Source organism: Sitophilus oryzae, unplaced genomic scaffold (assembly GCF_002938485.1).
Source record: "Sitophilus oryzae breed Bouriz unplaced genomic scaffold, Soryzae_2.0 scaffold_302_pilon_pilon, whole genome shotgun sequence".
NCBI lineage: Eukaryota > Metazoa > Arthropoda > Insecta > Coleoptera > Curculionidae > Sitophilus > Sitophilus oryzae.
In genome coordinates, this window is record NW_022146866.1 from 618,376 (window position 1) to 640,883 (window position 22,508).

Consider the following 22,508-nt stretch of genomic DNA (forward strand, 5'->3'; position numbering starts at 1 on the left):
AGCATGAAATTTCGAGTATTTCTTAATACATTGCATACATCACTGTTTCTCCAGATACGGCTATCATGTACAGACCCTGGCCACTCGGCACTGACACTGGTAAATCGTTCATCAGCGTTGCATTTTGCTTGATCATTAATTGCGGGAAACTGTTTCTTACAAATATATTCATGGCCATGTGGATTTTGATGAATCTTTTTGATTTTAATAAGTGTGCAGTCTATGACGCCAACTGCGGTAGGAAACCTATATTTTTCTAACCGATGAAGCGTTAGAAAAGACAGTTTAGAGGCTGAAACCTTTCAGCCTCTAAACTTTCTGCGTCCTTAATTTACCATCATTTTAGTAAAACCTTTATTAAATCAGTGTATTACTTAATTGAGGAAAACGAATCCAAGTATCTGCTTTGTTAAGAATTTGCGGAGTGACAAATTTGACAGTGTTGGATACCGTAGGTTGACTAATAGCAATATCTTCAGCCACGCCTATCTGGAAACCTAATTCATCGCTTATTATAATTTTAAATCTTTGATAAATATTGTAGAAACACACCAGGATCGGAAATATATCTTAAAAACGTCTTCATCTTTGTTACTGGGTAGCACCTCCTCGTCTTTCTTCACTTTCCCCCAGAAAATGATGTGCAATCCATTCTACATTTTCACTAGTAAATCGATATAATTGTATAAAGTCACGTTCAGAAGGATTTCCGCGACGCGGTTTAAAAACTTTTGGCGATCGAATCCGTAAAAACATTTTAAAGATTGCCAAAAACTAACTGCTACTTGATATGCTATCAAATAACCACTAAATTATAATGAAATTAAAAAAAAAGTATGAGGAACCTATAATTTTTCTAGGAGGTACTTATTTGTAAAAGTATCTACTGGTTGTTATTAATACTTTTTTAAGGATATCCTGATACTTTGAAGTAAACATTAGAAGATGTTAATCCTTATCATCAAGTACTAGTAGCATTAGCATCTTCTTAAATTTTATTAATACAATTAAAAGTATCTACTTCTTAAATTAGTAGTATAAGCATATGCTAGTCTTTATTAATACCACCTAACTTTATTAATGAAATGTAAAACAGCTTGTCAGAATCTTCTGAATCCAGTTTTTGCCTTGTATTACCTGTGGGATATATTAATATTACTGGCCTCTTGCTGTGAGAATTGACCTGGTTTGAAGCGACGGAATGAGAATTTGATTCCACGTGAGTTGACATTGTCGATTCTTAAACTTCCGGATGGTTTTCTGTAATAAAAAAAACTTAATTGAGATAAATGTAATTATTTATTATTTTGGCAGTACTTTCTGTGTAATTGGGTTTATTTTTAGTTATTCAATTGTATTTTAAATAGGCTAATAAATAAGTAAACTATAGTGTTTGAGTTATCCATCACATAGTTTAAGTTATTTTTTATTCTATGGCCAAAATTTTTCAATATCTAAATAATAAATAACGAAATTTTAGGTAAATAAAGCAGGTACAAACTCTGTTATAATTAATTAATGATGTTTTCACCGCTTAAAACTTGTTTTGGTAACTCTGAAACAAATTTGCTCTGTTTCTATTGGGTGTTTTTTGTTAATTACTAATTATTAAGGTAAACAGGAGAGTACTTTTTATCAGTTTTAGAACTTTTAAGTTAAAGAAAATTGGTGCAGTTTTTTTTTATGTTTTTTATTATTAAAGCAATAATGTTAACTTGTAACGAATACTTTTACTGCCTAGAATAGGGTTGCCAACTCTCAAAATAAAAAATAGAGGACGAAAGGATAAAAATATAGGCAAAATATTTTTTAAAACCTCGCCCAAAAAATGTTAAAAAAATTGATCAAAGAATTATGTAAACGTTATGCGAATGATGGTCTTTCTTAAAAACGATTTTCTACAAAAATAGTATATTGTTTTATTAGGATTAAAAATTATACTTTTATGGAGAGGCTGTACGTTTGTATCGACATACAACCGAGGCACAAAAAGTAATTTTTACTCCGAATAGAACATGCCATTTTTTTTAAACGCCACAATTAAGTTTTTAAACAATTTCAAACATTCCAGATAATATAAAAATATTTAAAAGTAATACCCAGATTTTAAACTTATCGTCAAAAGCATTTTTTTTTCGTGGTTCCAATTTTCGGAGTCGCGCACTAGTTAGGTTACTGGTTTGCGCACAAGCACGCCCACTTATGGCCTCTAAAATTGTGCACAGCGCCTGACCGGCCTTGTGATCGGCCCAGTTATTACGCTGTTTAAACGAGTGTTTATTTTTACGCGCAAGAAAATTTACTCGTTTGCTCATCGTCATAAAAAAAACAATTTTCGTACCACGAATTAGGAACAAGATTTTTATCTGTATACTTGGTAATACCTTATATTATTATTAAATAATTATATTAAATAAGTGTAAGTATATTAACCCAGTATTTTAACTGGTAGACCCAGTAACTGTTCAACCCCAGAAACACGTCTATGAGTTTTTTTTTGCTTTGGTTCTCAAAATTTTAGCAAAATATCATTTTTTTTGGAGATTTTCAAAGTAAAATAACTCCGCTTTTTGGACTTCTTTTATCGAGATCTACCACCCCTTAAAATATTTGCACTTATTACTGGGACACCCTGTATATCGACAAACTATGTTTATGTTCGTTGAATTTGACGCTTTATGTCAGTTTAATAATATACTTTCGTACTTTTATGCTTAGGCGTAAAAGTGCTTTACTTTTATGCCTAGGCGTAAAAATGACTTTTTTATATTGTCAATCGCGTCGCAAAAATTAATACTTTTGTGACGTTTGAAAAAAAAAATGTTGTTAAACCTCTGTGAATATCATAGAATTAAAATCATAGACAGATTTGTCCTTGTCACCAGAGATAACTACTTGTCACTGTCCTGTATCCACTTTTTGGACAGACTATACCTTTACCACTGATTAGAAAAAATTAAAAACAATTTTTCTGTTCACATCATTTCAAGAGAATGCTTATTATTGATTCATCATCATCCAACAATCATCATGAACAAATTAGTTATTTAAACTTTGTTTTAAAACTATAAGGAAATGGCGTCTGATGTCGTCGATTGCGTCTCTAATGCATGGATATAAAAATAGTACCGTATAATTGAAAAAAAAACGGCGTCAAGGAAGATAGGGAATGACAATCGATGATAAATTTAGCGAGGTCAATCTCTAGAACTCTAGACAACATTTACTAAAAATTGACATAAAACTTGTCAAAAATTTACACTAATTATAGCAAGATTAAAAAGGATAGAACTTTTCCCGACAAAGACATCTATTTCCAAAAAATTATATTTTGTCGAATTTTAAACACCATTTAAAAATAATTTTTACTCAAGATGAAAGTAAATTACAATTTGCTTAAAGTCAACTGGCAGTAAGCGCCATTAAAAAATAAAGAAGAGCACGGACAACGTAATGACGACTAGGGCTTGACCTCGCTAAAATTATCATCGGTTGTCATTCCCTAATCGTCCCTGATGTCATTTTTTTTTCGATCCTATGGTACCGTATGATCGAAAAAAATTGGCGCCGGGAAAAAAAACGCCCATACTAAAATATGTTAATATCTCGAAAACTGCGACTTTGACCGATTTTGATGTTATTACAAATTTTGTTGAAAATATTATTCCTAATCTTAATTTAAAAACCGCGTTCCGCTAGCTACTGTAATTTTGGAGTTACGATTTTTTAAAATTTTTAACCCCCTCCCATACCCCCTTAACAACCCCCCACCCCCACCAAAAACTAATAGCCAAATTCTCGGGTGCCACAGTATTTTTGTGCCAAATTTGGTTAAAATCGGTTCAGCGGTTTTTGAGTTATCGTGTTACAGACGGACGGACAGACAGACAAACAGACACCATAAAAAAATTTTGTATTTAGGTCATTTATGACCCAAGTAACTCATTTTGAGTGAAATTAAAAAAACTTTTTTTTGCCGATCCTAATAGCCTACCATACCTATTGGTATGGTCGGCTAAAAACGGCATCCAGTTGGTTTGGAAATGTCGATCGATGACATACCCTACATAAATTTTCATATAAAATAAAATCGATCTTTATTTCATAGCCATCGTAGACTCCTTAATAAGACTTTTTATTCAAAACTTAGCAATTGTACTATACACAACTATTAACAATAAAATATACGATAATAATAAATTATTTTTACAAAATATGTATGCTCAGAATAAAATATGATAAAAATATGAGGTTTTTATGATTAAAAGATTTAGTAGGTATCATTATCAAGAATAAAATGTTCCATTTTAAATCTCGTATTATCGTTGAAGCTTTAGAAAGCTTTTTAGAGAAACTATTAGGCTATTTACGCTTTTGTGAGATTTCCAGTATTATTGCCTTTAATATAATGGTCGCATCTGCAAATTCTATAAATCGGCTAATTGGTGCATTCAAATTAGTGCTTTAATTACAAATCAAGCCCATAGATAATCAGATTATGTTTATAACTTTTGTAGAGGCATATTCGCTGATAATTAGATTAGAAAATTAAATATAGTTTCTATGTTATTTTTAATTAAACATAAATAAAACAGCAAAATATTTATAATAATATATTAAATAAACTGAATTTATTAGCTCAGTGGATTTGCCATTAAATTTATTAGTTATTAAACTTGATACTGTACGGTACCAATATCCTCTGGCTGTGTGCTAGAAAGTAAATTTTTATGCATATTTTTATCGATATATTTTTAGCTTCTGAATAACGGTCTTTTTTTTATAGATAGGAAACGCGTTTGAGATGGGATCTCCCTCATGCGAGAGGGTCTACCCACTAAAAACTCATCTGTGCTCTAAGCTCGCCAATCTCGGTACCGCCGAAGGCATTTCATCAAGATTAGAGACTTATCATTCTTCTATGTTGGTCTTGTCTGTACCCAGATCTTGTCTTTTTCGTCCTTCGCCTTTTTCTTCATAATGTTCTTCAACATGCCGCAAATCGCTTCGATATTTTCATTCAATGATGTTAGAAGGTTTGCGACGTTTACTCTAGTAATCTTCGTACCACATACTGTTTCTGCGTTTTCCCGTAAATTCTTCGTGCGCGTGACACAAATAGTGTGTGGTTAGCCGTGTCTGACACATCGCAATACCAGCATGTAGGAGAGTCAGGCTTGCAGATCCTGTGCAGATACTCGCCAAATACTTCATGGCCAGTGATAGCTTGCGTGATGTAATAGTCCGTGTTTGCTTGGTCGCATTCTATCCAATCTTTAATATTGGGTATGAAAGTCTTTGTCCATCCGCTATATGCTTCCCATCGTGTCTGCCATTGCTCTAGTACCATGTTTCTGGCCTTTTTCCGGAAGGAAGTTTCATTTTTATATATTTGATTTCTTTCCTGGTTCAGTAGACTGACTGGAGGTATCTTAGCAAGACACAGTACCGCTACTGTTGGGCATGTGCAGTATGCCGATGCAACCCTGAGTGCTAACTTCCTATTTATCCTTTCTAGCATGTTTTCGTAATGCTTGAAGCGCATGGATCTGTCCCAGATCGCCGATGCGTAGAGTATGGTCGAATGAAGTACCGAAGCGAGAAGTCTTTTTTCCGCGCGAGGTCCTCCGATATTGGGAGTTATTCTCGTCAGATGCTGGATCATGCCAGTCGTTTTATCCCTGATTTCTGTGACGTGTGAAGTCATTTCTGGGGCCAGTTTGACGCCCATGCTTTCCAACTTATTTTTAATCGCTAGCGCAGCCGTCTGAATCTTTTCTTCAAGGATCGTGTAGGTTGCAGTTATTAATGCAGTTATTAAGAGGACTAGATCGTCCGCATAAGCTAAGATCGTGTTGCCCAGGCCTGTATCGGTTCTAAGTATCTGATCGTAAAATATATTCCAGAGGGTGGGTCCGAGCATCGAACCTTGAGGGAATCCGTACGTCATTCTGTGTTTCCCGCCGTACTCTGTGATGACATATCTATGTGACAGGAACGACTGTACCATGCTACAAGGTATGGGCTAATTCCCTTATGCTCTAGTTGGGTTGCAATGGCCAGCCATGGAGCCGAATTGAAAGCGTCCCTTATATCAAGGGTGAGTAATGCCAAAAATCCTCTATGTCGGTAACTCTTGGTTTTAATTCGATCTACTTCGTTGACCACCATGTTTAATGCGTCAATGGCGGACTTCCCTTTCCTAAAGCCGAATTGATTAGGGTGAAGTTTGTTGCCTTCTTCTAGTTCTGATTCCAGGCAATCCCTTCCATAGGCATTCCAGTAACTTTCCGCTGCAGTTGAGTAAACAGATTGGTCTATATTTTTTGGTATGGTCGTTCTCCCTCTTCGGTTTTTCGATCAGGACCAGCTTTGCAACTTTCCAAGGTTTTGGGAATTGGCCAAGCATAAGGCATTTATTTATGACTTCAGCCACGGCGGGCGTATCGCGCATGGTAGCGATTTTAATAATTTCTATCGGGATGGTGTCCGGACCAGGTGCTTTCCGATTTTTAAGCGTGCATATGAATAACGGTGTAGGTAAAGCATTTAGCTCGTTTGCTAGCTCAGAATTGGAATTATTAGGGTTAAGTAACTTGCATTTACATTGGAGGACATCGTCATATTTATTTGAAGCCAATAATCAATGAGAATACTCGTATAATTTAACAAAATTACTCTAAACCACTATAAATATGAATTGTTGGTTAGGTTCAAAATTTTATCTCTTTTTAAATAAAAGCGTTAACATTATTAGGCATGTGCATAAAAATGTGTATTTTGGGTGGTATTCCACAAAATTTGCAGGCTATTGAGGAAACAAAAAAAACAACGCTTTTTTGTACAAAAAGCCAACAGCTTCATCGACAAAGCATTCACAAAACAAAAAAGCACAAAAACAAGTATACAAATAATAAAAAAAAAATGTCATACAATACAAATCAATTCAAAAAAATTTACGTCATAAAATTACAAATAAAAGAAATATATGGACATTGCAGAACACAGACGTACCTATCTAGAAAATTTTACAAAAGGAAAACTGTAAATGGATAAAATCATGTTATATATCATAAAATCAAGAGTTATAAAATATTAAATATTAAATACTAGACCTTTAACCAGTGTGTGAGATGATCAAAATTTTAAATTTCAAAATTGTTCATGATTAAACATCAACAAAAAAGTCGTTTACCGCATATCCAGTAAGTATGATTTCAGAGCTTTGCGAAATGCGGTAAAGACTGAAAGTGACTTGATATTCGAAGGCAGATGATTGTACATTTTCTTGGCATTGTACAGTATTGAGCCCTTAATTAGTTCTGAGCTCGGGGTTGGCAGATAAATATCGTGCTCCGCATTCCTAAGTGGATAGTTGTGAGAAGGCCTTTCCGGAATAGAGAATATGTGCTTGCGGATTAAGCAAACGGATTCAAAAATGAATAAGGAAGGAAGAGTCAGTATTTTGAAATTTTTAAAGAAATTCTGGCAGTGAGTTCTACTGTTTAGTCCCAATAAGTATCGAACTGCTCTCTTTTGAAGTTTGAAAATACGATCAAATTTTGTCGCTCAGCAAGTACCCCAGAATGGAAGGGCATAACGAAGATGCGACTCAAAATGGGCATAATAGACCATTCTAGAGGTTGATGAGTTCCTTAGAAACTGATCTTAGCGCAAAACAGGCAGCGCTCAGTTTCTTTGATAAAGCTTCGAAATTGTATTCAGAAAATGTACAGATTACAGAAATAAATTGAAAATAACATTTATATTAAAACAGCATTATATTATGTCACTTTCTCAAACATGTCCATCAAATCATCTAATTTAATAGCTGTTAGTAAGAAGTTCCACTTCAAATATATGCGCACACAGTGCACACACAATTTTTTTCAATAAATCACTTATTTTCAACAAACCGTATGCCTCGCTGTCAACTTCCTGCTATCTTGTCACCTGGATAATTTTCAGAAATTCAATTTAAAATCGCAATTTTCCTCTAACTTTCCCCTTTTTTCCTCGAGCGTGCTTCGTTATCAATCACTATTTTCCGGGGAAACTTCTATAAAAGCGCCCGTAATAGAATTAAGAAGTTTTATAAATAAACGGCGATGTGGAAAATTGTCTCTTTCATTTTCATCATTTTAGAGAGAAATAGTTTTGAGAATAGGAGAGATAGAGTCTCGATTTTATCTATAGATTTAAAGCGACATATACAGGGTGATTCTTGGCCATGGCACGTTAGACGTTTATAGAGAACCGGTGATAGCATTTTTTTGATAATTTGTATTTTTACATAAAGGCACTTGCTCTATCTGTCTAAATTATTTTCAGCTTTACATACTAAAAGTGGTAGCATCTTTGTTATTTTAAATAGAACACCCGGTATATTAATATATTTTTCGAAACTACTTCCAAATCTCAAAATTTTTCTATTATACTAACCTATACCAATCTCTAATAGTTTTTGAGATAAAAAATAAAACATGTGTAAAATTGGTGCCCTCTAACCGTGTCTCTGTAGATTATAGAGGTTTGTCACTTAAAGATGAAAATGTAGAGAATTTAATTCTCTTCATTTTTTTTCCATAAAATTTTCTGTGGGACCTATGGTTCAGCCAGAAAATCGAATCCATATTTTTTTTTGAGTTTCTCAAAAACGGTGGGGTGGGGGTAATTTGATGAGAGTTAAAGTGCCAGATTAACTGTACTATGGGCCAGTATATACAGGGTGTCCCAGAAATAAGTGCAAATATTTTAACTGGTAGTATAATTCAAACCCAGAAACACGCCTATGAGGTTTTTTCGCGAAAAAATTTTTTTTTGGAAATTTTTTTAGTTTTTAGTTAAAAAACATAATTTCTTGATAATATGGCAACATAGGTATTAGATTAAATGTACAAGAAAGAAAATCCAGAAAAGATTCAGTGGATCTCAAAATTTTAGCAAAAAATATTTTTTTTTTGGAAATTTTCAAAATATAATAACTCCGTTATTTTGGACTTATTTGAAAAACGATAAAGAGAAAATATATCATATATAAGTATGTTTCTTTTATCGAGATCTACCACCGCTTAAAATATTTGCACTTATTTCTGGGACACCCTGTATAATATATGTATAGTAATGCCACAAATTTATAAAATGATAAAAAAACAACATTGAAAATACCGGGTGCGTCTCAAAAGTGGCTCACCCCTGTAACTTTTTTATTTTTTCAGATAAAAAAACGAGATTTGGTATTTTAGTAAATGGCATAAATTAGGATTGATTGACGTATTCAATTGTTTTTGGTCACTTCGTGTTTCACCGGAAATGACTACAACTTTTGATTTTTAAATGGCACCCTCGGTATTTTTTTTACTTTATTCGATAGATAATGTCATTCTGAATAGAACGACATATCATATGTCAACTTTTGACAATCTCACTTAATAAAAAATCGTATTTTAAAATTCAATCTAGAGTACCATGGCTATGTTAAAAATACTAATTCTTAATCAAGAAGCCTTGTCCTGGCCAGTTAGAAAATGCTCAAATCGTATTTTTAACCATATCTCAATTTTTTCATATGGAACAGGGGTGCCTCATTAGCATATTTGGAAAAATCATTTTTTTACGAATAATTTGATACCACACACGTGGTATTTCGAGCCAAATTTTCGTTATAAACAGCAAGTTATTATTTCAAATAAACGATAAGCAAAAATGTCAAAAGTTGACATATGATAATATGTCAACTTTTTCAGAGTGTTATTTTCTATCGAATAAAGTAAAAAAATATCGAGGGTGCCATTTAAAAATCAAAAGTTGCAGTAATTTCCGGTAAAACAGGAAGTGACCGAAAACAATTGAATACGCCAATCAATCCTAATATATGTAATATACTAACATACCAAATATCATTATTTTAACTGAAAAAATAAGAAAGTTATATGAGTGAGCCACTTTTGAGACGTACCCGGTATACAGGACGTTTAGACGTTTATGGAGAATCGGTGATAGGATTCTTTTGAAAATTTGGATTTTTGCACAAAGGCACCTGCTCTATCTGTCTAAATTATTTTCAGCATTCCAGTGTTGCCGCTTCATACTAAAAGTAGTAGCAACTTTGTTATTTTAAATAGAACACCCGGTATATTATGAGACAGCGGAGATAATTTCATGGGATTGCCAGATTAACTGCACTATGGGCTAGGTTATTGTAATGCCACAAATTTATAAAATGAAAAAACATTGAAAATATTTTGTCAAAATCGAACTGTGTCTTTTTTAATGATTAGAAGCATTTTAACAGCTTACAAATGTTGTGGATTTTATTTGACAATCGTTGATTTTCATATCTAAATAGTTATAATACGTATGCGTAAATATTAATTATTATAATTATACGTGTCGTTTTTAAAATTTTCGCTTACCTCATTATTTCTTATCACTCTGAGTTAAATCAATAGACCCCGTCGCACGTGTCATTTAATAATTAGAAAAAAACATACGTCCTTGACTGCCTGGCTAATTAAAGCAAGCCGTGACCTGATAAATTGCTCCCGAACAAATGAACGCTTGAACTTTCGAAAGAAGGAAGTAGGGTGGAGGTAGCGCAGGATTAAAAAAAAGAAAGAAGAAAAAGGAGGAATAGCGAGCCAATAACGATACAAAAGAAGATCGTAGAGTGTCCGGGATAATATATTTCGAGAGTCGACTTTTCGAAGGAGATCTAACCTTAAAATAGTCGATTTTCTGGAGCTTGTGTATATACTTGAACCTCTTATCCTCTTTTGGCTGATGTTCTGAAAGGAGAAAAAAAGGAGAACTGAGTAAAGGACGAGGTGAATAAATTTGGATAATGGCGCTGTCAATTGGTTTTTCTTTCTTTTTAGGGTTTACCTGCGTTTGCTTGGCTTATCCAAAAAAAAATTGTAAAAGGAAAATAAATTGGTTTGTATTTATTTTCATGTAGTTATATTTTTTATGCGGTACCTAATATCTAACTCTGAGTTTTTAAGTTGTGATATACAGTATCTCGATTCGAATAAAGTACATAGTAGAAGGAAAAGAGTAGTTGCACTCTCCCAAATATTTTCTGGCAGTTTTTACAATCTGTCGAATATCGGCAGATTGCAGAGCGTTTCAGTTGAGTTCTGTCCGTCGACCTGCGAGGTTCGAGCGTTGCGTCCCAGCACAGAGACGGATTGACAAAAAATGAGTGCCTTACTGTATGCTTCTATTGGTTGTAGTAATAATTAAAAAAAAATGTGCTTTGAGTTTTTTTTGAGAGTCATTTGTGATCATGTTTGTGTTCAGGTTAATTTTCTCATGACTGATTACTACTTAATAATTTGATATGATTTTCATTTAAACCTCAATTTTTTATTATTGAACAAAAATTTGCTAGTACCGAAAGTACTGAAAAAAAAACTGTAAATCCCGGTTACTTAGAGGCATGATACCAAAATTACCGGTTCCGAAAAACAGCTCCGGTTCCGGAAACGCTATAACGTGAATCGCCCTATACAGGGCGAGTCTTAAATAAGTGCAAATATTTTTAGGGGTAGTATATTTTGGCACCAGAAATATGAGGATTTTTCTGCGCAATTTTTTTTCGAAAAAAAAACTGGAAATTTTTTTAGTTTTTAGTTAAAAAAAACAAATTTCTTGATAATATGGTAACTAGGGTTGAGAACCGGAATTTCCTGGTTTTTTTGAGATATCAAAGAACCGGGACTCGAAATTATTAATTCCCGTTTTTTTCGGTACCTTCGGGAGTCGGTAACAAGAACTAAAAAATTATTCTTTTATTACGTGAGAAAGTAGTGATGTTATTTCTCATTGTTCTTGCTTCTTTTCTCTTTTGAAATTTCTGTAATGTTTATTAGCAATTATTGAAGTTTAAATATGTTATTTTATTATTTAGTATAATGTGTTGTTCAATGTATTAGTTATCCAATGAAAATCACCTAACCAATATATTACTACAAAACAAACACGTTAATATTAAAATTAAACTTGTTTTAAATTAGAAAAAAGTTGTAGAAAATCCTTGAAATAGATAATAATATAAAAATATATCATTATATATTTTTTCTGCATTTCTTCCCATCAGAAGATTTTCAGATACAGAAGAATTGTTACTTACACGAAATGTGAAAATATTCTGTTTTCAAGCAAATTTTTACAGGATGATCAATTTTTTTTATTTTATTTTCCTAAATACATCTCTGCGAAACTATGGCGACTGCCACTATACTTTGCCTAGTTATAGATCACGACTATACAGCTACGTCAGTGGTCACGGGACGCGAGAACAAGGTCATATAAAGTGACAGAAAAAGAACAAAGTGTTTGACAGGGAGTTAAGCTACTAGTTTCCTTATACTTTGGTTATAAACTATAACTGAATACAATTTTAATATCATCATCATTTTCAGCTTATTCATGTACTGAATAATCACAAATATTGAATATAAAATATGATAGATATACTTCTAGATTTTGAATATGAAATATTATTTTCCTTTGTGCTACCATATTTATGTTATTTTTTTATTTCCTTAAAAGGAAAACTTATATGAAATGGAAAATTGAATTTTCCTAAAAGGTTGCAATATTTCCATTCGGTCCGATATTAGCTCTATCCAGTCAATATGTTGTTTCGAGGAAACAACCCCAGTTTTTTTAATAATCTTCCGACATAAAATGTTTTACTAACTTTTCATAAAAAAAGTAATAAAAGTTTAATATTACCTTTTTTGCCAATGGAGTATTAAAAACTTATTTTTCCTCCACTTTGCGTCGAATTTTCAGACGATTTTAATGTTATAGAACGTAAATTTTATAACGCAAATCATTTTAGTGCTTTTATTTTGCTTTAAATTTACGACCGGAAGCATACTTTAAAATTAATAATATATAATTAGGTTTTTAGTCAGTAATCAGAAATAAATCATCAAGTCTAGTTTAATGGTTGTGACGTCAGCCTTTGTAATTTAATTTACAAGGTACCTAGAAGGCTAAAGGCAGTATTTTCCAGTAGCCATAAATAATACTGGAAACCGAGGTATGATATACGTTATACAGGGTGTCCCAATATTCCGTGGACCTAGAACTACTATGTATTTTTGGAATCAAAATAAGTTCATTGGACATAATTTACATCTATACAAAAGTGCTTCGTTTGTCCACTAGAGGGCATCAAACTTTAAAAAAAAATAAACACATTTTTTCAGATATTTTAAGAACAGTTATTCCGATTTGAATGATATTTTGGGTGCTTATGTTTTGCTAAGTGCTTTAGCATTTGACTTTCACAACAATCAGGAAAAACTATTTTTTTTCTTAACTGCACCAACATCTCTCACTTCAGAAATATTTTTATCGTTAAAAAAGAAGCAAAGTATATTTTTATTTCCTAACGCATTTTCCGCCGAAACTTTTCGTAAATAATTAACATACAGGGTGTACTAGGCTGAGCGTGCATTAGAAGTTTCTAGAGAACCACAATATCTAGATCGAAGAGAAGAATTACAACGAGTTCTATCGATTAAAAATATTTTCAATATGGGGGCACTTCCGGAAATGCCGGAAGTTGACAGCAACTTTCTTATTTTAAATGGGTGCCCCAATTGTTTATTGCATACTTAAATTCTCTGTAAAATTTGATGAATTTTGATATTAAACACTCTATACCTAACATTAATCGTTTTTGAGAGAAAAAAATATTTAAAACTTTTTGGACGAAAAAAACTACCTGTCAAAAAAAATTCAATAGCCTAAAAGTCAAATTTAGTGATTACCACAGCCACTATGACATAAAGAGAAGACATGTGGCTAGCTATTTCAAGAATTAAATTTTCCAAATGTCATATAATAATTGCGGCAGCTGTCATGGAATGGATCGATTAAAAAATTATCATAAATCATTTTTTTTTCAAATGGAAACCCTCTTTTTTATTTCACTAGTGAAAAGGTTTTCCAATTCGTTACGTTTTGAGTATAAATGTTCCTAAAATAAACCGTTTTTAGGTTATTTAAGATTTAGTTTGAAAACGTATTTTTCTTGATTTTATCTAGCTTCTTTTGACATTAAGTGTCAAACAGACAATTTATTTCCATCTGTCAGAAAACGAATTATTTCAATTTTCTATATTATAAATACTGTCTACCCCTAAGAGTTTAAAAGGTGTATTTATAAAAATATATCTCGTATTTTCGCTTTTTAGTGATATCTAATAGTTGATATAATTATTAATAATATTCCGTATGATCGAAAAAAAAACAGCGGAGAGTTGGCTCGGAAATGATGCTGCTTTTTGAACAAAGCGTCACAATAATATGATATGCCCAGATCTATTATTTTACATCATTTGACGTTTAAAGTCATAGGCTACTGGTTAAAATCAAGAAAAATATACGCTATATAAAAAACTAAATCTTAAATAACTTAAAAACGATTTATTTTAGGTATAGGAACATGTATAGTCAAAAAGTAGCAAATTGAAAAGCCCTTTTACTAGTGAAATAAAAAAAGTGGGTTTCCATTTGAAAAATATTATTTATGATAATTTTTAATCGCTCAATTCTATGACAGGTGCGGCTATTATTGTATGACATTAGAACAATTTAATTTTTGAAATAGGTAGCCACATGTTTTCTCTTTATGGCACAGTGGCTGTGGTAATCTCTAAATTTGACGTTTAGGTTATACGCATATTTTTGACCGGCAGTTTTTTTTCGTTCTAAAATTTAAAATATTTTTTTTCTTAAAAACAATAATAGATACAGAGCATTTAGTATCAAAATTCCTAAAATTTTACACAGAATTTAAGTATGTAATAAAAAATGGGGACACCCATCTAAAATAAGAAAGTTGCTGTCATCTTCCGGTATTTCCGGAAGTGCCACCATATTGAAAATATTTTAAATCGATAGATCTCGTTGTAAAACTATGATATGCAAAAAATCTCCGAGCTAGATGTTGTAGTTCTCTAGAAACTTCTAATGCACGCTCAGCCTGGGACACCCTGTATATCAATAAATTGCATTACAGACACTGTTTTATCTCGATCAATTCGTCTGCCATTCCCTTTAAAATACTCCTTTAAAACTTTAACTCTCCCATAACTTGATTTCCGAGAGGTATTTGATGGGAAACTCCGGTGAAATCAGATTATATTGTTAAATCTATACGCTCTGACTAGCCCCGGATTAGATTAGAGAACAAATAGATACGGTATCTTATGCAACAGCTGCCTCATACTATTAATATGGATTCAGTTCACTCGCTTTAATTTTTTACTATTTAATTAAAGTGACATTTGTTGGTATATATTACGGAAAATTTGAAACTCGTCGCACTTTAAATCTACTTAAGCGTGTTAAATCTAGTTAAGTTAACGTTACTTTGAATTAAAACAAAATGGTTAATTTGGACACGCATTCTATTCTGTGACGCTACAATTTGAATAAATTTATGTTGAATATAAGGTTGAATATAATGCGGTTGAGTGAAAATCACTGTCATTTTATATGTAAAATTATATGGGGAACGTCAAAACGATCGTCATTTCCAAGCCAACTGGACGTTTTTTTTCTGTGGTACCGTATTAAAGATAAATATCCGATCGATCACTGAAGTTAAGCGACGTTAGATGTTGTGGGTTAGGACCCAGACATCAGAGGTTAGAACGACAGATTTAAAAACTGTATGAAATCTGCTAAAACATATCCGGGAGCCGATGTCAATTCTGACTATAACCGAGTAGTAGCCAGTATAGAAGTCACGTTTAAAAAGCTTAAAAAGCCCAGTAAAAAATAGAGGCTTGACTTGAGAAAGCTTGAAAATGTTGATGTTCTTCAACAAACACAGACAGAAATAAATGACAACTTAAAAGGTATCTCAACTTTGCAAGACACTTCTAATATGAATGAAAAATTGTCCGAAATAAAAAAGGTAATCTCAACAGTAGATCAAAAAACTTAACTGCAACCAGAAAAACAAAACAAAGATGGATGACCGATGAAATCTTGGATTTAATGGATGAAAGGCGGAACAACAAAAACAAATATAAAGAAATACAGAACCTGATTCGACGGAAGATCAGACAGGCCAAAGAAGACTGGGTCCGTAGAGAGTGTGAAGCCAATGAAGAGTATGAGAGAAAGTATGATAGCTTTAACTTGCACAAAAAAGATCAAAGAACTGACTGGAATGGCGAAACATAAAGAACCGACAGTAATAAAGGATAAAAATGGTACTTTAATTATTGATATTAATCAACAGCTGCTTCGATGGTCTGAATATATAAAAGACCTGTTTTACGATAACCGTCCGGACAGGGTGCCCATTTTCTCAGAAGCCATAGGCCCTACCATTTTGCGAGAAGAAGTATTACACGCAATTATACAGATCAAGAATGGCAAAGTGAATGGTCCTGATGAACTTCCAATCGAGCTTCTCAAACTCATAGATGATGAAGCCATTGAAATTTTGGTTAATCTTTTTAATGTTATGTTGCGAGCCGGTGTGGACTCGACCTAACCTCACAATATGGCCCGCCCTCGGATGACCTTAACATCGCATAGACACCGCAATGATTCATTCGTTCGAGAAGAATCGAGACCCACTAGAATGGACTCGTACATACGAGAACATTCGAAAACCTTCTCTATGCGCCTAACGATCTTTGGACTATTCTAGATTTCTTTTACCTGTCGGTATAAAAGCCGGCGGCAGTGGCCTAGAGAGGGCAGTTATAAATATACAGTTGACGCGCTAAAATTCAAAATAAATTCTTAGTTATAAATCGTTTGTAAATAGTTCTATAAGTCTTTTATCGTTATTATTTTTGTTCATTAGTGTTAAATAAATAGTGTTTAAATAAATTGTGACTTTCTATCCACACGGAACCGACGAAAAACGTAACAATTGGTGTCAAGTGTGGCGTGTGTGATAGACAAGAAAAATAAAAAGACTGACCATGGCTCTGAAAAAATTGTTGAAAGACTTGAAAGTGTCCGAACTGAAATGTATATTGGAAGAGAGAGAGTGCGAGACAGATGGAAAGAAAAGCATTTTGCAAGCTAGACTGAGAGACGTTTTGGTGGAGGAAGGTGAGGATCCTGACACATTTTGCTTTGAGTTGGAAGGTGACCTTGACTCGTGCCTACAAAAATTAGAAAATAAAATGACAGAGAATTCTCAAAAATTAGACGACAACTTGAACAATTTGAATAGTAAAATGATTAACTTGGAAGAGAATTTGAATGATAAAATGACAGAGAATTCTCAAAAATTAGAAGACAGTTTGAAAGATAAAATTATGGAAAATTCCCAGGATTTAATTAATATTTTAGAGGATAAAATCATAGAAAATTCTAAAGATCTACAAGCCAGTTTCAATGACAAAATACTTAATTTAGAAGAAAGTTTAAACAATAAGATTATAGAGAATTCTACGGAACTACAAGACAAAATAACGGAGATTGAGGAAGATGTAAATAGAAAAATCGAAATTTTGAAAGAACAAATAGCAAAGACAAATTCACCAAAATGTCAAGAAACATCGGAGGCACCGAAACTAGTCGAAAATAAGTATATCTCAAAGTCAGTTATTAAGCCTCCACAGTTTGACGGAAAAACCGCTTGGGCCAATTATTTTTGCCAGTTTGAGGCCGCTGCGAGAGCGAACGGATGGACAATCGCTGAAAAGGCTACCGCTTTGACTGTCGCACTGCGAGGAGATGCGACTGATATTCTGCAGACATTGTCACCATCGGAACAGGGAGATTATCAGCAGTTGGTACGACATTTAGAAATGAGGTACGGCCAAGCTCATTTGGAACATGTCTATCATTCTCAGCTAAAAAATCGCATTCAAAAGTCAAATGAGTCTCTGCAGGAGTTTGAAGCCGACGTAGCCCGCCTCGTTCGCCTTGCGTACCCTGCTACGCCAGAGAATGTTATGGAGCGGTTGGCAGTACAGGCATTCTCCGACGGCTTACGTGATAACGAGACAAGACAAGTACTTCTCCTAGCCCACCCAACGCACTTGGTGGATGCTTTAGCACGTGCCCTAGAATTTGAGGCCGCGAAACAAAGTTCTCGGTCTTTAGGAAGAGTACGGGCCATCGACGAATGTTCCGACGAATCCGTGGAAGGGATTGTTCGGAAGGTAATGGACCAGTACATGGGCAAGAAGGGACCGATTCGTTGCTGGAACTGCGGACAGGTGGGACACGTGCGAAGCCGTTGTAAGGAGAAGAACGAAGAACCGGCTTCGTCGAGGTCGGAAAACTACTAAGGGTCGAAATGAAGGGGCACACGTCGACCTGTACCCAACATGCCCTAACGAAAACTGCTCAAGTCGCCTCGCTACAACACAAATTCAACAGCATTTTTGTGGATGGTTTTGTTGATGGAGAGTTCCGGACCATGCTGTTGGATACAGGTGCGACGAAAACTATCATCAGACCGGACATTCTTAAAACATCGAAGAAGGTTAAAACAACACAATGGGACTACGTACAGCTACAGGAAGCTCCGCTCTCATCCATGGAGAGGTAGATCTTAATTTTGTTATCGGAAGCACCTGTTTTAATCATCGAGTGTTAGTAGCAGACATCGAAGATGAACTTATTCTCGGAATGGACATCATGACCACTAGAGGTTTTGAGCTAAACCTCAAACAAGGAATTTTGAAAATAAATGAAGAAGAAGTGGTTCTGCATCGAAAATGTGAGGAGACGCTTCGCGTGGTGGTAGCAGAAGATGTTTCGATCCCTGAGCGCTGTGAGATATTTTTGGATGGTTGCCTAGAAGGTAAAATGAATAATGGGAGTATTATTCTGTTGGAGCCAAGGAACCATGACAGCGAAATAGGACGAGGGATCGCTGTTGGAAAAGCCCTGCTACGAGCGAAGAAAACTGTACCGGTGAGAGTAATGAACACGAATTATTATTCTGTATCCTTGAAGAAGGGAACCCTCTTAGGGTACTGTTGTTCGGTCTCCTCAGTCGTTCGAAGCGTGGAAGCCTCCAAAGTTTCGACTTCAAAAATTCCGGACAAAATGGTGAAGGAGTTAGTAAACGTTAAAGGATTATCTCCCGAAAATAGAAGAAAATTGAGAAACCTGATAATCAAGTATCAAGATGTGTTTGATAAAGGAGAAGCAGGACAGAGAGGTCGTACCAATTTAGTACAACACAAAATTGATACCGGAGATGCACGACCAATCAAACAAAATCCGAGAAGACTTCCGCTCGCCAAACGTGAAGAAGCTGATAAAATCCTTCGAGAAATGAAAGAAGAGGGTGTCATCGAACCATCTAACAGCCCGTGGACATCGCCGGTAGTACTAGTAAAGAAGAAAGACGGTACCACCAGGTTCTGTGTTGATTATCGGCAGCTCAATAATGTTACCAAGAAGGATAGTTATCCCCTGCCGAGGATAGACGATACTCTAGACACGCTGGCGGGGTCAACGATATTCTCTACGTTAGATCTGAAGAGTGGATATTGGCAAGTCGACATGGCGCCGAAAGACAGAGAGAAGACAGCGTTCTCGGTGGGCTCCGGACTGTGGCAATTTACCGTCATGCCTTTTGGATTGTGCAACGCGCCAGCTACCTTTGAGAGACTAATGGAGTCTGTGTTAAAGGGACTATCCTGGACTACCTGTTTAGTGTACCTGGATGACATCATAGTGGTTGGGAAATCCTTTGACGATCATCTGAAGAATTTGGAAGAAGTTTTCAAGCGACTAGGGAGCTCTGGTTTGAAACTTAGCCCCAAGAAATGTCATCTGTGTCAAGAAAAGGTACACTACTTGGGCCATGTAGTCTCCTCCCAAGGAGTTGCGGTAGATCCACAGAAGACCAAGACAGTGGAAGAGTGGCCGATACCTAAAGATAAACATGAACTACGAAGCTTTTTGGGACTATGCACATACTATCGCCGCTATGTACAGGGTTTCGCCACCATCGCAAAACCATTGACCAGACTTACCGAAGGCGAGAGGCGTTTCTTTTGGGACTCAGATTCTGACGAGGCATTCCGAAAATTGAAGAAGGCCCTGACTAGTGCGCCCATACTTAGCTACCCTCTTGGCAACGGAAACTTTATATTGGATACCGACGCTAGCAATGTTGCGTTAGGCGCTGTTCTGTCTCAGATCCAGGATGGTCAAGAAAAAGTCATTGGTTATTTTAGTAAGACCTTGTCAAAACCGGAAAGGAACTACTGTGTAACCAGACGAGAATTACTAGCAGTAGTTAAAGCAGTGGAACACTTCTACAAGTATCTCTATGGAAGAAGTTTCTTGTTAAGAACAGACCATGCTGCTTTGAAATGGCTGTTGCAATTTAAGAATCCTGAAGGGCAGGTAGCTAGTTGGATTGAACGATTACAAGAATTTGACTTCGACACAGAACATCGAGCTGGGGCAATCCATCGGAATGCCGACGCACTTTCCAGAAGACCTTGCGCTAAGGACTGTAAGCATTGTTCCCGAGCTGAAGAGAAAGAAGTGAAACTCCTAAGAACAACTGTGGTTAATGATAGTTGGCAACCCGAAGATCTTGCAAATGACCAAACCAGTGACCCAGAATTAGGTTTAGTAATTAACTGGAAAAACACAGGCCAAAGACCAACGTGGGAAGAAGTTTGCAGATATTCGCCGAACGTAAAGTCGTACTGGGCCCAGTGGAATCCTTGGTAATAGATAACGGACTACTTCGCCGTGTGATCGAGAGACCGGAGGGACAAGAAGAGAGAAGGCAGATCGTCATTCCAAAGAAGAGGGTCCCAGAAGTCTTGGAGGAAGTTCACAATGGAACCAGCGGAGACATCTTGGTGTTACCAAGACACTTGGCAAGCTGCGTGAACGGTTCTACTGGGTGAACTGCAAAGAAGATGTGAGGGCCTGGTGTAAGAAATGTGACATTTGCGCAGCCATTAATGGGCCACAAAAGCGTGGTAAAGCCCCTATGCGCCAGTACAATGTTGGTAGTCCCTTCGAACGAATAGCGATCGACGTGGCTGGTCCTTTCCCGGAGACGAACGATGGCAACAAATACATTGTGGTAGTAATGGATTACTTCAGCAAATGGGTCGAGGCCTACGCGTTGCCAAATCAAGAAGCGTCCACGATTGCTGATGCCCTTGTTAAAGAATGGATCTGCAGGTTTGGTGTTCCCATGGAGCTTCATTCAGATCAGGGAAGAAACTTTGAGTCCAATCTGTTCCAAGGCGTCTGTGAAGTCCTGAACATCCGCAAGACCAGGACGACTGCTCTACATCCACAATCCGATGGGATGGTTGAACGCATGAACAGAACTATCAACCGTTATCTGGCCAAAGTAGTCTCTGACCACCAAAGAGACTGGGACAAATTTCTTCACCTGTTCCTGTTGGCCTACCGTTCATCCGTCCAAGAATCTACAGGGCAAACTCCAGCCAGCATCGTTATGGGACGGGAAGTGCGCCTACCCTGTGATCTGAAATTTGGTTGCCGACCGGGAGAAGAAGTCGCCGGAGAAGATTATGTCCACACACTACGTCAAAGGATGGACGACATTCATCAGAGAGTCCGCCTAAATATTCAAAGTGCTAGTGACCGAATGAAGGAACACTACGACATTCAAGCTGAGCATGGAGGATACCAACCAGGGAAGTTGGTGTGGCTATATAACCCGCAGAGACGTCGTGGGTTATCTCCGAAGCTACAATCCTCGTGGGAAGGGCCATACGAAGTCATGGATAGAATTAATGACGTCGTATACCGTATCAGAAAATTGCCAAAAGGAAAACCGAGGGTAGTCCATTTCAACCGTTTGAGCCCCTACCAAGGCGAAATAGAAGATCGTGCTGGGACCGTGAGAACCTGCAGCTTTGATCCCCCTGATTCGGAGATGTCCTTTGACGATTTCATGGCCCGATACAACAGCAGTGAGAAGGCTCGCTATGGTGTAACCAAAGAAGATCAACGAGACCTCTTTTCCGTGCCTCCTGATTATTCGCTCGCTCATTGTGTGGCTCGAGATTTGCGGATGTCCAGAGGAATCGCTGCGACGTTCAATGAGAAGTTTGGGCGTGTCGGAGAACTACGCCGACAGGATCCAGAGGTTGGAAGCGTCTTGAGGCTAACCGACAATGCACATGGTCAAGCAAGGCACATCTTCTACCTGGTCACCAAGGAATGGTCCCCGAGTAAGCCGACTTATCTCAATCTATGGAAGACCCTGATTGAACTGAGAGAAGCCCTGCTAAACAACAACATTGCACGATTAGCCATTCCGAAGCTGGCGTGTGGACTCGATGGTTTGAGTTGGCGTACAATCCGGAACATGATTGAAGTCTTGTTCAGATTTACGGGAATCGAGATCCTCGTTTGCTGCTACAACCCAAAGCTGAGATCGGGAGAGAAAACTGTAGACTGCTATTTCTACCAGACTTCGCAATGTACCAGGGGCCAGCTTTGCAAATACCTCATTCACCGTATACATCTCGGGACGA

At 36.0% G+C, this 22,508-nt stretch overlaps 2 protein-coding genes across 2 annotated transcripts in view; both read right to left on the reverse strand.

Moving 5' to 3' along the window:
• The window catches only part of LOC115884569, a 158,740-nt gene that overhangs the window by 16,033 nt on the left and 120,199 nt on the right, over positions 1–22,508 (reverse strand). The window contains exon 2 of the mRNA XM_030903189.1: positions 1,138–1,260. Within this exon, the coding sequence (XP_030759049.1) occupies positions 1,138–1,231 (94 nt within the window). The 5' untranslated portion in view covers positions 1,232–1,260. The remainder of the gene's footprint in view (positions 1–1,137; positions 1,261–22,508) is intronic.
• LOC115884578 lies at positions 5,048–5,950 on the reverse strand. Its single transcript, XM_030903200.1, has one exon. The coding sequence runs from the start codon at positions 5,948–5,950 to the stop codon at positions 5,048–5,050; it is 903 nt and encodes a 300-aa protein (XP_030759060.1).

Coding starts and splice junctions, on each gene's coding strand:
- LOC115884578 (XM_030903200.1), bottom strand. CDS start 5,950: ATGACGTACGGATTCCCTCAAGGTTCGATGCTCGGACCCACCCTCTGG.